The sequence below is a fragment of the Ranitomeya imitator genome, chromosome 6 (genome assembly GCF_032444005.1).
Source record: "Ranitomeya imitator isolate aRanImi1 chromosome 6, aRanImi1.pri, whole genome shotgun sequence".
Lineage (NCBI taxonomy): Eukaryota > Metazoa > Chordata > Amphibia > Anura > Dendrobatidae > Ranitomeya > Ranitomeya imitator.
The window spans coordinates 94,292,627-94,306,495 of NC_091287.1; the positions used below are offsets into that span (position 1 = coordinate 94,292,627).

At 43.7% G+C, this 13,869-nt stretch overlaps 1 protein-coding gene across 1 annotated transcript in view; it reads right to left on the reverse strand.

Moving 5' to 3' along the window:
* Positions 1-13,869, reverse strand: part of CPVL (carboxypeptidase vitellogenic like) — a 102,386-nt gene that overhangs the window by 27,298 nt on the left and 61,219 nt on the right. The window contains exon 11 of the mRNA XM_069729924.1: positions 6,952-7,125. Within this exon, the coding sequence (XP_069586025.1) occupies positions 6,952-7,125 (174 nt within the window). The remainder of the gene's footprint in view (positions 1-6,951; positions 7,126-13,869) is intronic.

The following is a 13,869-nucleotide window of genomic DNA, read 5'->3' on the forward strand; positions in this document are numbered from 1 at the left end:
GGCTTTCTTTTTATCAACCGCTTTTTCGAGGACATCATCTAGGGTGGGACCGAACAAATATTCACCTTCACACGGAATGGAACACAACTTAGCTTTAGTTTGCAGGTCCCCCGGCCAGCACTTTAGCCATAATGCTCTCCTAGCCGCATTCGAGAAGGAAGCCGATCTTGCCGTCAGTCTAACTGAGTCTATTGAGGCATCTGCTAAATATGCAGCGGCCCCTCTCATCGCTGACACGGAGTCTAGTATAGACTCTCTCGGGGATTTATTTTTTAATTGAGTCTCTAAATGATCCAGCCAGACCATTAGTGCTCTAGCTGTACACGTAGCAGCTATACCGGGTTTTAGCCCCCCGCTGGCAGCCTCCCAGGACCCTTTTAGGAAGACATCGGCCTTTTTATCCATAGGATCCTTGAGGGTCCCCATATCTTCAAAAGGCAGAGCGAACTTTTTAGAGGCTTTCGCGATGGCGACGTCTAATTTTGGCGCTTTTCCCCATGAGGCGCAGGCTGGGTCATCAAATGGGTATTTCCTTTTGGGTGTTAACAGTACTTTTTTGTCTGGTCTTTTCCACTCCTTTTTTATAAGGGCTTGAATTTTTTCATTTAATGGGAACACTGTACTTCTTTTGTTCCAGGCCACTAAACATAAGATCTTGTACAGATTTTTTGGAACGAGTATCTGCCAGACCCATTGTCGCCCTAACCATTTTCACCAACGCATCCGTTTCATCTATTGGGAAACAGTTGCGACCGCTTTCTGAAGATGCGGAGGAGGATGATGAAGCTGTAGAGCTATCAGAATCCCCACTCGTACCATCTCCCTCGCTGGAGCTGTAATCTGGAGATTTTTCTTTATGTTTTCTTTTACGGTTTTTTACGCTTTTTAATGCGTCTGCTACTTGGGTTTTAATTAAATCTTTTAATTCAGATGTGAAACTTGGTGCCTCCTCATCAATGGTGTTCTTAATACATGACGCACAGTTTTTTAACCCACGAATCTGGCAAATCTGCTGAACAAAGTGGGCACACTATGTTTACTTTTCCCTTGGCATTTCTTTCCCTAGGAAACAATAAACCCCTATTAGAATATACACTTTCACGGAGGTCACTTACCCTCCTAATGTGAGGAAGATACCGGTTGTGGCTTTGAGGATGCCTCCTCCACTTGAACCACCGTCTCCCTCCTGGATCCACCAGAGCCTCTGCTGCGCTGGGATCCTGAGCTGCTGCGCTGCGTAGGTTTCCGTGACGAATGGCGCTCCTTCGGATTCTTTGTCACAGGGGCCTGTGAAATTTCTTCCACCGACTGCTCTATTCCACTCATGGTGGTAATTACTGAGCAGCGGTATGCCCCTTTTTTTCCGGTTTTTATGCTGACAGAGCGGCGCCAGGTAACTTCCGGTTTACCCAGAGGTACCTTGCGCCGACCCCGGAAGTGACCCCCGCGCCCGCGCAGTAAGTTGCCGGACCTCGCGCGCTCACTACTTGCCGGCTCACAGGAGGGACGGAGCTTCTGCAGCCGCCGCTGCAATCTGCGTCCTGCCGCTTGTCGGTGACCGGCGTCACCACCCCCTGTGCGCCTCATGGACCGGCGGAGGAAACCTCCAGGTAGCCGCCGCTACCTATTACCGACCACTCCATTGAAAAGAGAAGAGGCAGGCTCGGTAACCTCTTCACTGCCTCCCCTCCGCGCATATCCACGAGGCCCGCCGACCCCGGAACGCGCCTTCAGGGAGGAATCCACCTGAGACCGTGGCAGGGCCCCCCGCTGCCTGAACTCGGCCCGATGGTCCCTGGACTCCTGGATGGTGAGTTGTGGGATCCCCGTCGGGGACAGGAAACCGAACTGAGGTGGAGGAGAGGTCCCGCCTTTTTAACCTGTGGGTTTCCTGTCCCTGAGGGCGGATCCCTCTCTCTCGTTAGTGCCGTCATGGGGTAAGAGAAAAACGAGTTGATGGGGCCTTCGACCATTTCTGCCATTGCCAATTTTCAGTATAGAAAATATGAAACATTAATGTAAGCTAAGATTGGTAGGAGCTCAATATTGAATACAAGGCATCAGAGGCAGCTCCTGCCATAGTACGAAGCTGCAGTGACTTCCTGCTCATTTAAAGGGCTTCCCCAGATGGGTCATCAATAGATTGTTGGATGGGGCAGCACCATGGGTGCCCCCAACAATTGGCTATGCTCTCCGGCCAGATGTAAACAGAGCTGAATAGCATGGCTCTACAGGGCATTGTCCTGTGCCGAGAACTGCAGATCTGCTCTTCTCAGCAAATTCAGTCCAAGAACCGCATTTTGGTTATAGATTTAAAAACTATTTTCTTTAAAACTTACTTATTTCTATTTTTGGGAGGGTGAGAAGGAGATTGCCAAAAGGAGTTTACTGCATGTAGGGATAACTGGAGTCAGGCTTTGTAAGTAGCAATCTAGAGCAATTGCTGTGGCAATGTGCTGTTTTTGTCATTTCTTTCAAACAAGGCAACAAATGGTCCCTTAATTATAGTTTTGTGAATGAAGTGTGGCAAACTGAGGCCCATTTTCTTTTAAGATTGCCCAGGGGCAACAGTTCACACAAAGGTAAACCGACGCCTCTTCTGACAAGTGGCAGCAAATCAATTGCTACATGGATATGTTTAACTAATACTACCGTCACACAGTGCAATTTTCATCGCTACGACGGTACGATCCGTGACGCTCCAGCGTCGTAACTATATCGCTCCAGCGTCGTAGACTGCTGTCACACTTTGCAATCTACGACGCTGGAGCGATAATTTCATGACGTATGTGCGATGTAGAAGCCGTTGGTTACTATGCGCACATCGTATACGATATATGTTACACCATGCGATCATGCCGCCACAGCGGGACACTAGACGACGAAAGAAAGTTTCAAACGATCTGCTACGACGTACGATTCTCAGCGGGGTCCCTGATCGCAGGAGCGTGTCAGACACTGCGATCTCGTAACTATATCGCTCGAACGTCACGAATCGTGCCGTCGTAGCGATCAAAATTGCACTGTGTGACGGTACCCTTAGAGCGAACTCATTATGGTGATCAAACAGAACACAACAGGATGGTGCCACAAGTTATGTCAGGCATCATGTGCACATTTCAACATTTAGCTCAGTTCACATTAAAGCACATTTAGAGGAGTCAATAATCAGCAAACCATTGGGTGATCAGGCAAGAAGTGAGGAAAAAATGCTTGATTAAAAAAGTAAACTGGAACAAAGCAAAAAACTGCACACTGAGGAAAAGAGGAAAAAAATAATGAATAAATGAACAGTAGTAAAGGTTGAGATTTCAGGACGATAATGTTCTATAAGCTGCCAAAAATTTTCAAACCACTAAGCAGCAAACAAGGAGCAAATTAGATGGGATTTAACGAGCTGCAGATGAGAAAATGACAGTTTCTACAGCTTTATAACCATCATTTCCTGCCTAGGTAATCTCTAAACAGGCTGCTCCTGTCCTGAGGCACATGAACCATCACAATGTAGCCTGCATGTCCTGAACTAATGTCATTAACATGGGGGATGTGTATCAGGAGAAGGTGTTTGGGGCAATTTTTTTACTGTATGTTTAGGTATCAATTATTTACCATTTAGCTATCTGACAATTCTGTCCATACAAGAATTTTCCAATGTAAAATATTACATAGTCAGCATTTAGTGCAACAAAAAGACCAGAGGGTCCATAGCACATAAATGGCCAAATGTGGCCATAGGTTACACATACGAGCTGCATTTGAGATAGTTAAAGTCCTGGATAAACCCTTGAACAATGCGCCCAAAAACTAACAGGCAGGTAGTTTACCTGCCTCTTCTACTGGGCGCTAGCACAGACTAGTTACTCACCGCTCCTGCCAGCGATTCAGCTGATCAGAGCAGCTATTTTCCAGGCTGCTCTGTCGACAGGGGCGTGACCGCCAACATGCTGATTGACAGAGCGCTACTAGCAGTCAGGGAACGGAGAGCCGGCTGTCAAACAACGCCAGTCATGCTCAGTCAGAGCAAAGCATTAGCCGCTGCTCTGTAGACATGACATCAGTGGAAATTACTGAGTCACTGGCCTGTGTGGTCTGATCACTGCCAGCAGAAACTGGCATTGGGCACAGTCAGGTAAGTAGCAACTGCTTGTCCCTAGTTCATAGTAAAATGCCAAACATGGAAATAGGGGGCCCCATTTATAGGACAATGCAATATTACTACATGGCCATACCAAGTCTTGATCTGTTGACCACTTCTAGTATAGAAACTACATCAGAACCGCTACATACAGAAAAGCATTTGTGTCCAGATGGCTGGGGCAGCACGAACTGGCATTGTTGGCCACACGTAGCTCCCCAGGATGTAGGTTGTGTTGTGTACTCCTACTTTAGAAGGCTCTCACTTGATGCATGCTGCCCAAGATTTGACAAATGCTGGAGTGTTTAGTGAAATAGTTTGAAGACACAGAACCGTAGGGAAAGACCCAGCTAGTCGTTTAGTCTGGTGCCGCCATTGGCAATCAGGCCAGTCTCACTCACTACAGTCCCCAGCCAGTTCTTCAAACTATGAACATCATATCTGGATATAGCTGCAACAAAGCTCAGATTCATCCTGCCTGTGGTTTGGGCAGCATAAATTGTGTGTCAGATTCCCTGTAGATACAGAAGTAACTCATTGCTTGTACTTTTATGTGGGACTTGATGTGCAACTTGAATTGCTTATGAACACTTGTTTCTCTAATAGCCATGCTGTACAAATAGGCTGCTCCTTCATAGTGTGGAATGATCTTTTGGGTTGTTGAAAAGATAGATTTCGGCAGCACATCCAGTGTAAATAGGACATGGGCAGCTAAAAAAAAACCCAAACAATTATGCATATAGAATTACAGTTTGTTCTGAGAGAACATTTAAAGTGAACCTGTCAGTTTTTGCTGATAAGGAATACAGCCATCACCTTTCAGGCCGATATATGGCATTCTAGAATGCTGTATATCTGCCCCAGCCTGACCTGTAAGAAGATTGATAACCTATTACACTCACCTGTGGGGTGGTCCGGTCCAATGGGTGTCATTGGTCTTGGTCTGGCACCTCCCTTATGATGCCATGCTCCTGTTTGCCTTTTGTGGATGATGCTACCCTGCGTCACACTCCTGCGCAGGTGTACTTATCTGCCCTGTTGAGGGCATAAAAGTACTGCAATGCGCAGGTAGCGGGGCTCTGATCTTTTCCCAGCACCTGTGCACTGCAGTACTTTGCTCTGCCTTTAACAGGGCAGAGAAGTGTGCCTGCGCAGGAGCGCAATGCCGGGGAGCCCTTGTGGATGATCCACAAGAAGCAAGCAGGAGGGTGACGATCATAAGGAGGGAGGCGACCAAACAATTGTGTGAGCACTTGGGTCTAACAGAAGCTCATTGAGCGCTCTGTCTCTAGGTCAACCACTTTTGTAGTCTCATGGAGATGCTGAAGCTCCTGGCAGTGCTGGAAGATGCTGCACACAAGTCCACTAATCTATGCAGTGCTGCCCAGTGCGAATTCAGTGCTCATACTATACAGCACTACACTGATGACAGGCTGGGACATGTGACATCACCCGGAACAGAGACCCAATTCCAGGACGGTCTTGCTGGATTGTTGGAGCTGGGCCATTTTAAAATCAGGATTATTTGAAGGAGATTGTTTTCTGCTTACAGCCATAGGAAAACAATCAGTGCTCTTGAGGCATTGTAGTCAAGGGTGTCTTGATTTCTACAAGTGATGTGAGTAATATTTCCAGAAAAGATGCACTGAATGCTTTTCTAGTAAATTCAAAAGGATAGGCAACTATGGAAATTTGATAATGTAAAAAAACAAAAAATAACCACCACATTAATTTAGTCACCCAGACTAATCCTGTGAATCTACAAGATTAATGTAGCAGAAAATGAGACATGTTCATTAACCGGTAAAAAAAAGAAAAAAAAAAAAATGTTAGAACCCACAATTACATTGGTTACCCAGGGTTTAATAATTGAAGGCATAAAAGCCTATATACAGATTAATGAATGTCTAAGCCCACCGATTGGACCAGCTTTCCATTTGATGGAATTAGGGGCCTTTCAGCAAAGGATCAGGCAAGAGAAAGATCATGAACTGCTGCCAGAGCCTTTCCTCCACTACCTCCCCCCATTAAAATCTGTGAACACTCAACCAAGGGCTTCGGTCTGTGGGATAGACAGGACAGCCATTTGCAGGAAACAGGCATCTTGTGTGGTCATTTGTAGACTAGAAGGGGATTTGGCTCTTGGCACCACCATCCAATAAATTGTCTGAAGAGGCTGCAGAGTTCTGATGAGCGCTGTAGTCTCTTCAGTTTACATCAGCTTTTATGCTGCACATTTCATAGGGCTCGTGCCAAGTGTTGCAGTAGGGACATGTACACAGTGGAAAAAAAAGCGTGCGAGTATGAACCACTAAATCTGATTTATACACTGAAGAACTCACATGGCTCCGTGCAGCACTGCAGCCTTTCTAGCAGCTTTTTGGTAAGGGTGCCAAGATTTAGACTCCCAAATATTCATGGGCTATCCACAAGAATAAAGTTATTTTGGAGTCAAAATTACTGGAACAAGTGAACAAATCACGTACCACAAACCTAACAGTCTCCAGCTGTGGAAGGAGAACTATGACATGTAGTTCAAAGGCCATTTAATGAGATGCACCAATGTCCACACTTGTCAGAACAGGCATCCCTGGAGCGTTGATCACCTCATTTTGGTGTGGTGTGCTATAATGCAATAAATCATTGTGAACTTCCCATATTGCAGAACCCTTTTCCTGCTCTGGCTCATGGGGAGAAGTGGAGGGTTCTGCTTTCATCTTAATTTAAAGGCCAGTTAAACCTACTGACCTTGAAGCAACAGAGGCCTTCTCCTAATGGTTAGAGAGTAATGAGATTTAAAGCAGCAGGACACTTACCCTATAATTATCCATTAGCACCACCAGCCATGGCGTTATGGTCTTCATCACATCAGAAAGCAAATGTTTTTCAACTTCAGATCCATCATTAAAGGTCAGGTTACCAACGTGGATTGACCGCCTCACTTCTGTGCGTGCCAAAAATGGCAAAAAAAATACCTGATCTATCGGCTCCTAACAATTTGAAAAGAAAGGGTTAGAGACAAGAAATAAAAAAAAACCCACATGATATTAGTTCATTTCATAGTTCCAGCATGCAGCTTAATCCATTGATGTGAAAAGGACCGAAAAATAATGTAGTCATTAGATGGCACCCCCACACGATCACCTCATCTTCATGGTCTAGAGTGCAGACTTCTAGCAGAGGTCTTTTAGATTTGTTTTTTCTACCTCACATTCTTGTGTGGCACCAGGAATAGTTGTTCATGTCCTCCCTAACAAATGAACGAAGTTGCCCTCTGTAGATTTGTTGAAAATTTACATCTGCTGGAGCAAAATAGCCGATAGTGGGAGGGCCAGGTGGGTCCGGGTTTCAGACCATAACCTGATATTTATGACGTCACCTATGGCGAAGTCTTGACCAGACAATTCCTTTAAATTCTCCTTGGTACCTGTGTGTTGTAAGACAATGCTCTTAGGGTATGTGCACACGTTCAGTTTTTTTGCGATTAAACCGCATTAGAAACTGCAGACCTATGCATCCTATCATTTAGAATGCATTCTGTAATTTGTGTACATGATGCGTTTTTTTCTGCGAAAAAAATGCATCGCAGTAAAAAAAAAAAAAAAGCAGCATGTTCATTAATTTTGCGGTTTTTTTCACGTTTCCCGCTTTTCTATGCATTTGGAAAAACTGCAAAAAAACGTGCAAAACCGCATGCAGATTTCTGGCAGAAATGTCAGGTTTTTGTCAGGAAAATTTCTGCCAGAAATCCTGCCGTGTGCACAGCCTAAAACCCTCCAATTTAACAGATGTTACCAATTATCAGCTAAATTAAGCCCTTAACCAGGTCTTTGTAGTTTTGAATGAAAATTGTACCATGCAAAAGAAAAAAGAAAAAAAAAAAAACGTAAACACCAAGTTTGGCATTTAAGTGGTGGGAATTTTTTTTTTTTTTTTTTAATAATTTCATACGAAATTCCAAATCATATAGAAAAGGAGGACATAGAGTTAGCACAAAATACAAACTTTATTAGAATCAAAAAGATATACAAGAATAAAAATGGATATCATAGGTCAAAAATTGTAATATGTGAACCATACCCAGGTGAAGTTACTTGACCAGTGATTCACACTCTAAACCAGGAAGATAGGCTGAAATTCTATCCGGGTAATTATATAAAGTGGGTATAATATAAAATACCTTCCCAGGGAACTATGTTCCCAAATTTCCAAACACCCACTACTCATAACTAAACCCACATGGGACACATATAGCCGGTAAATAAATTACAAATCAAAATCAATAATTACCCATGTCCAGTTAAGGTGTGAGTCCCGGTTACCCCTTCCAAATCATACTGTGCTTTAACCCCTTAGTGACACTGGTCAGATTTAAAAAATTTGGATCTGTCACTATGTGGTAACTCTGGAACGCTTCAACAAATCCCAGTGATTGAGATTTTTTTGTGACACATTATACATGATAATGGTAAATTTAGGTCGATATGTTGTGTTTATTTATAAATATCAGACATTTGAGAAAAATGTTAAAAAATTAGCAATTTTTAAACTTTGAATGATTATCCCTTTAATCCAGATGGTCATACCACAGCAAAACATTAACAAACATTTCCCACGTCTGCTTTACATCAGTGCCATTTGTAAAATGTTATTTTAATTTTGTTAGTGTTTTAGGAGGTTTAATAATGTAGCAGTAATTTTTCATTTTTTTCAAGGAAATTTACAAAATGTATTTTTTTTTAGGGACCTATCCATGTTTGAACTGCCTTTAGGGGTCCCATATATTGGGAAACCCCCAAAAGTGATACCATTTTAAAAACTGCACCCCTGACATTGAAAACTGCTGTCAGGTAGTTTAACCCTTCAAGTGATTTTCAGGAATTAATGCAAAGTGACATAACCGGAATGGAAAAATGTACTTTTAACCACCTAAATGTCTAACTTAACAGGTTACAACAGCCATCAGACTAAGGCCGCTATTTGGCCATGAATTGCCATCACAAACATCCGGACCACAAAGAAATGATCGGAGGGTGCCGATGGGGATAAAGAGGAAGCCCCCACACTTAAGGTACCTTCACACATAACGATATTGTTAACGATATCGTTGCTTTTTGTGACGTAGCAACGATAAGCCGGATTACTCACCGGTAATACTCTTTTAGTGAGTCCACGACAGCACCCTACAGGAGAGAGGGATCCGCCCCACAGGAACAGGAAACCTACAGAAAGATAAAAGGGGGCGGTCCGCCTTTCCTCCTCAGTTTTGATTTCAGAGTACCCGGAGGACCGCCAGTATTAGGCAAATATAATTTATTTCATCTTCAAACTTATTTGCTCATGTATGATTAAAAGAATTTTACTCAATAGTAAGTACTATATTAACTTAGGGAGGGATGTAATAGGGTGCTGTCGTGGACTCACTAAAAGAGTATTACCGGTGAGTAATCCGGCTTTTTACCCCTCGCCACGACAGCACCCTACAGGAGATCTTTCAGAGACCATCACCTGGGGGGGACCACCGTGCTGAGGACAGTCCTGCCAAAGTCTAGGTCAGAAGTTGACGATAGGTCAAGCCTATAGTGGTTATAGAAAGTAGAAGGATCTGACCAAGTTGCCGCCTTACATATGGTTTCTATTGGGACGTCTCCTCTTTCGGCCCAGGAGGATGCCATAGCTCTGGTAGAGTGTGCCGTTATGCCTTCCGGAGGGTTTTCTTTCCTCGCGGAGTAAGCCAGTGTGATAGACTCCCTGATCCACCGGGATAAGGTGCTTTTTGTGACTGCATGACCCTTCTTGTGACCCTGAAAGGATATAAACAGAGCCCTACACTGTCGCCAGCTACTGGTCCTTTCAATGTATTTTAAAACTACTCTTTTAACATCTAGAGTGTGATATTTACATTCCTCAGGAGTGGAAGGGTTACTGAAAAAGGTGGGTAGGACTATTTGTGACCTATGGAATTTCTTCGCTACCTTGGGAAGATAGGAAGGATCTAATTTAAGAATCAACTTATCCTGAAAAGTTAGCAGGAAAGGTGGATCTATAGAAAGAGCTTGGATGTCACTGATTCTCCTAGCTGAAGTCAGTGCTACCAAGAGGACAGTTTTAAGTGATAAATATTTAATGGATACTGAATCTATTGGTTCAAATGGAGAGTCTGTTAGGGCTTGTAGAACTAAATTTAGATCCCAGGGTGGAATTCTAGGTATATTAACAGGATTTATCCTTTCACAAGCCGTGATAAATCGGGATACCCATCTATTTCCTGCAATATTATGGCCATAGAGGGCTCCCAGTGCTGATACGTGAACTTAACGTATTTACAGCTAAGCCTAGTTCCCTCCCTTTTTTAAGGAATTCCAATATAGATTGTACCGGAATTTCTGATGTGTTGGGAGATTTATGGAACTGTAGGAATTTTTTCCAGATTTTTGTATAAATTTTTGTAGTAGAGCGTTTTCTACTTTGGAGGAGTGTGTCAATTAGTCCCTCGGAAAATCCCCTTAATTTTAGCATCTGCCTCTCAAATTCCAGGCCGTCAGATGGAGATTGTCCACCTGGGGGTGGAGAAACGGACCCTGGAAGAGAAGGTTGGGTGTCGAGGGGAGGACCCAAGGGTCCGAAACCGACATGGCTTGTAGGCATGAGAACCATGGCCTTTTGGGCCAGAATGGTGCTATTAGTACAACTCTCGCTCCATCCTCCCTGATCTTCCGAATGACCTGTGGTAACAATATTATCGGAGGGAAGGCGTACGCTAGACTATTGCCAAGGGGTTTGGAAAGCGTCTAGAATGTCCGGATGATCTGCTAACGATAGGGATGCAAATTTCTGGACTTGCCTGTTTTGTCTCGTGGCGAAGAGATCTATTTGCGGACAACCCCAATAGGGATACTATCCGTTGGAAGATATGATGGTTTAGGCACCACTCTCCCTGCCTTAGGGTATGTCGACTTAAGAAGTCTGCCTGCTGGTTGTTTTTCCCCCTTATGTGAACTGCAGTGAGGGATAATAGATGTTTTTCTGCCAAGTCCAGAATTTTCCCAGCGGAAGACATCAGAATCTCTGATTGAGTACCTCCTTGTCTGTTTATATAAGCCACTGTGGTGGTGTTGTCGGAAAGGATTCGAACGTCTTTTCCCCGGAGCTGTGGGAGAAAATGACATAAAGCGTATCTTACTGCATTTAGTTCTTTCAGATTAGATGAGTTGTGGCATTCTTCAGTGTCCCATAACCCCTGGCAAAAATAATTTCCCATATGAGCGCCCCATCCATGAGGACTGGCGTCAGTGGTTATAATATGAGATGGTGTTATTACCCATGGAACACCACTCATCAAATGGTTAGAATCCAGCCACCACGTTAAGGAACATAAAACTTCCTGGGACAACGTTATCTTTGCATTTAAGCTAAGTAGCCGTCTTTCCTCTTGGAGGATTTGGTGCTGCAGTGTCCGGGTATGGTATTGTGCCCACTGGACTGCAGGTATACAGGAAATAAGAGATCCCAGTAATGACATGGCTTTTCTTAGGGTCATGTGAGGATTATTTATTGCTGTTGTGACTTTATGTCTGATGAGTGAGATTTTTACCTGAGGGAGCAGACATTTTTGAGTTATGGAGTCTAGATGGAACCCCAGAAACGCTTGAAGTGATAGTGGAGTCAGTCTGGATTTGTCGATATTGATTATCCAACCTAGATCCTGTAGAGATGAAACTGCATGAGCTAAACGGTCAGCACACTAAGAAGCTGAATTTCCGATGACTAAAAAGTCTAAGTAGGGCACAATTAATGTCTCTTTTTGGCGAAGATAAGCCATCACCTCTAGAATCACTTTGGTGAAAATCCTTGGCGCTGTAGAAAGGCCGAAGGGCATGGCTGCATACTGGAAATGACAAATCTTGCCTTTGATTGCCACCGCTACCCTGAAGAACTTCTGGTATCTGTCATGAATAGGAAGATGGTAATAAGCATCTTTTAGATCAATGCCCCCCCATCATACAGTTTGGAAAAAGTAACTTTATGGTGGATTTTATAGACTCCATTTTAAATGTATCATTTTTAATAAATGAATTAAGCTTTTTGAGGTTTAGGATTGTTCTGAATGAACCATCGGGTTTGGAAATTAAGAATAGAGGAGAATAGAATCCTCTAGTCTCCTGTCCTTCCGAAACTTGGACTAAAACCCCTTTTGATAATAGGGTTTGGATTTCACTCTCCAGGGCCTCCTGTTGTATAGGCGAGCTGAGAGATGTTATAATGTATGATTCGTGGGGAAAGCGAGAGAATTGTAATTTCATTCCATCTCTGATTATATTTAAAATCCACGAACTAGATGTAATATTTTCCCACTGGGGAGTGAAAAATTTTAATCTGCCCCCTACTGGAATGGTTATATCCTCAGAATTTGCTGTCTTTTGGGGGGTTGGGTCTTCTGAACATGGTACCTCTTTGTTTATCTTCCTTAGGGAACCATGTTGACGACCTGTCCGTCTGCCTTCTCTTGCTGAATGGCCTTCTCTTAAAGGCTCTCCTATAAAAGGGAATAGAGGTATCAGGAAAAGCCTTTTTCCTGTCTTGCCTTTTTGAGTATGTCATCTAAGGTTTTTCCAAAGAGGAACTCACCCTCACATGGGATTGCGCATATCTTAGATTTGGATTGTGCGTCCCCTTTCCAGCTTTTCATCCATAATGCCCGTCTTGCATTGTTTACCAAACCTGCGGATCTAGCTGCTAGGCGGAGAGAATCTGCAGACGCGTCCGCCATAAAGGCTGCTGCCCCTCGTATTAAGGGAATAGCAGCTCGTAATTTTTCTTGTGACATTTTATTCTCAATGCTTTGGTCTAGCTGGTCAATCCAGATGAGCATTGACCTGGCGGTACAAGTGCTTGCTATTGCTGGCTTAAATATGCCTGTAGTTGCCTCCCAGGATCTTTTAAGGGACGACTCGGCTTTGCGATCTAGAGGGTCTGAGAGTAACCCCGCATCTTCAACAGGCAATGTGGACGGTTTAGAGGTAGAGGCAACAGCTGCGTCAACCTTAGGGATTTTGGTCCACGTAAGTAACTCATCATCACTAAACGGGTATTTCCGTTTTGATGCTGAGGGCAAAAAACTTCTCTGATCTTGTCTCTCCCATTCTCTTTTTATTAATGCCTTCACTGCTGGAATAACTGGAAAGCATTTCCTTTTCCTCTCCGCCAAACCCGCAAACATTATATCCTGCGTGGTTTGTGCGCCCTTTGTCTCCTCACACCCCATAGTGTCTTATTGATTTCACTAGATTATCCACACTATCTAAGGGGAAACATGAACGTCCCTCAATTTCTGAAGATGATGATGATGCAGAGGCTATAGAGATATCTGAGAGTACGGCTTGCTCACTATCAGAATCTGATAAAAGGTGTTGGCTTTTTGGATTTACTTTTTTGTGGTTTATCCTGTGACATAGCCTTTAACTCCTCTCTTATAATAGCGCGTAAGTCCGTAATAGACACCGCTGCTCCTTGTGTGGTTTCTGCTATACAATCCTTGCAGAGTTTTTTGGGGTATGAGTCTGGTAGGGGCTGGCTACATAAGGCGCATTCTTTATGTTTGGTTTTCTGTCGTTTTTTGGCCTGGTCCAAATAAGACATAGCGAGAGGAGGAAAAAGAGAAAGGAGAGGAGACGGCGTCAGCTTAATAGGCAGAGTTATAAACTCACCCAGTGAAGCTTTCTATTACCGGATCA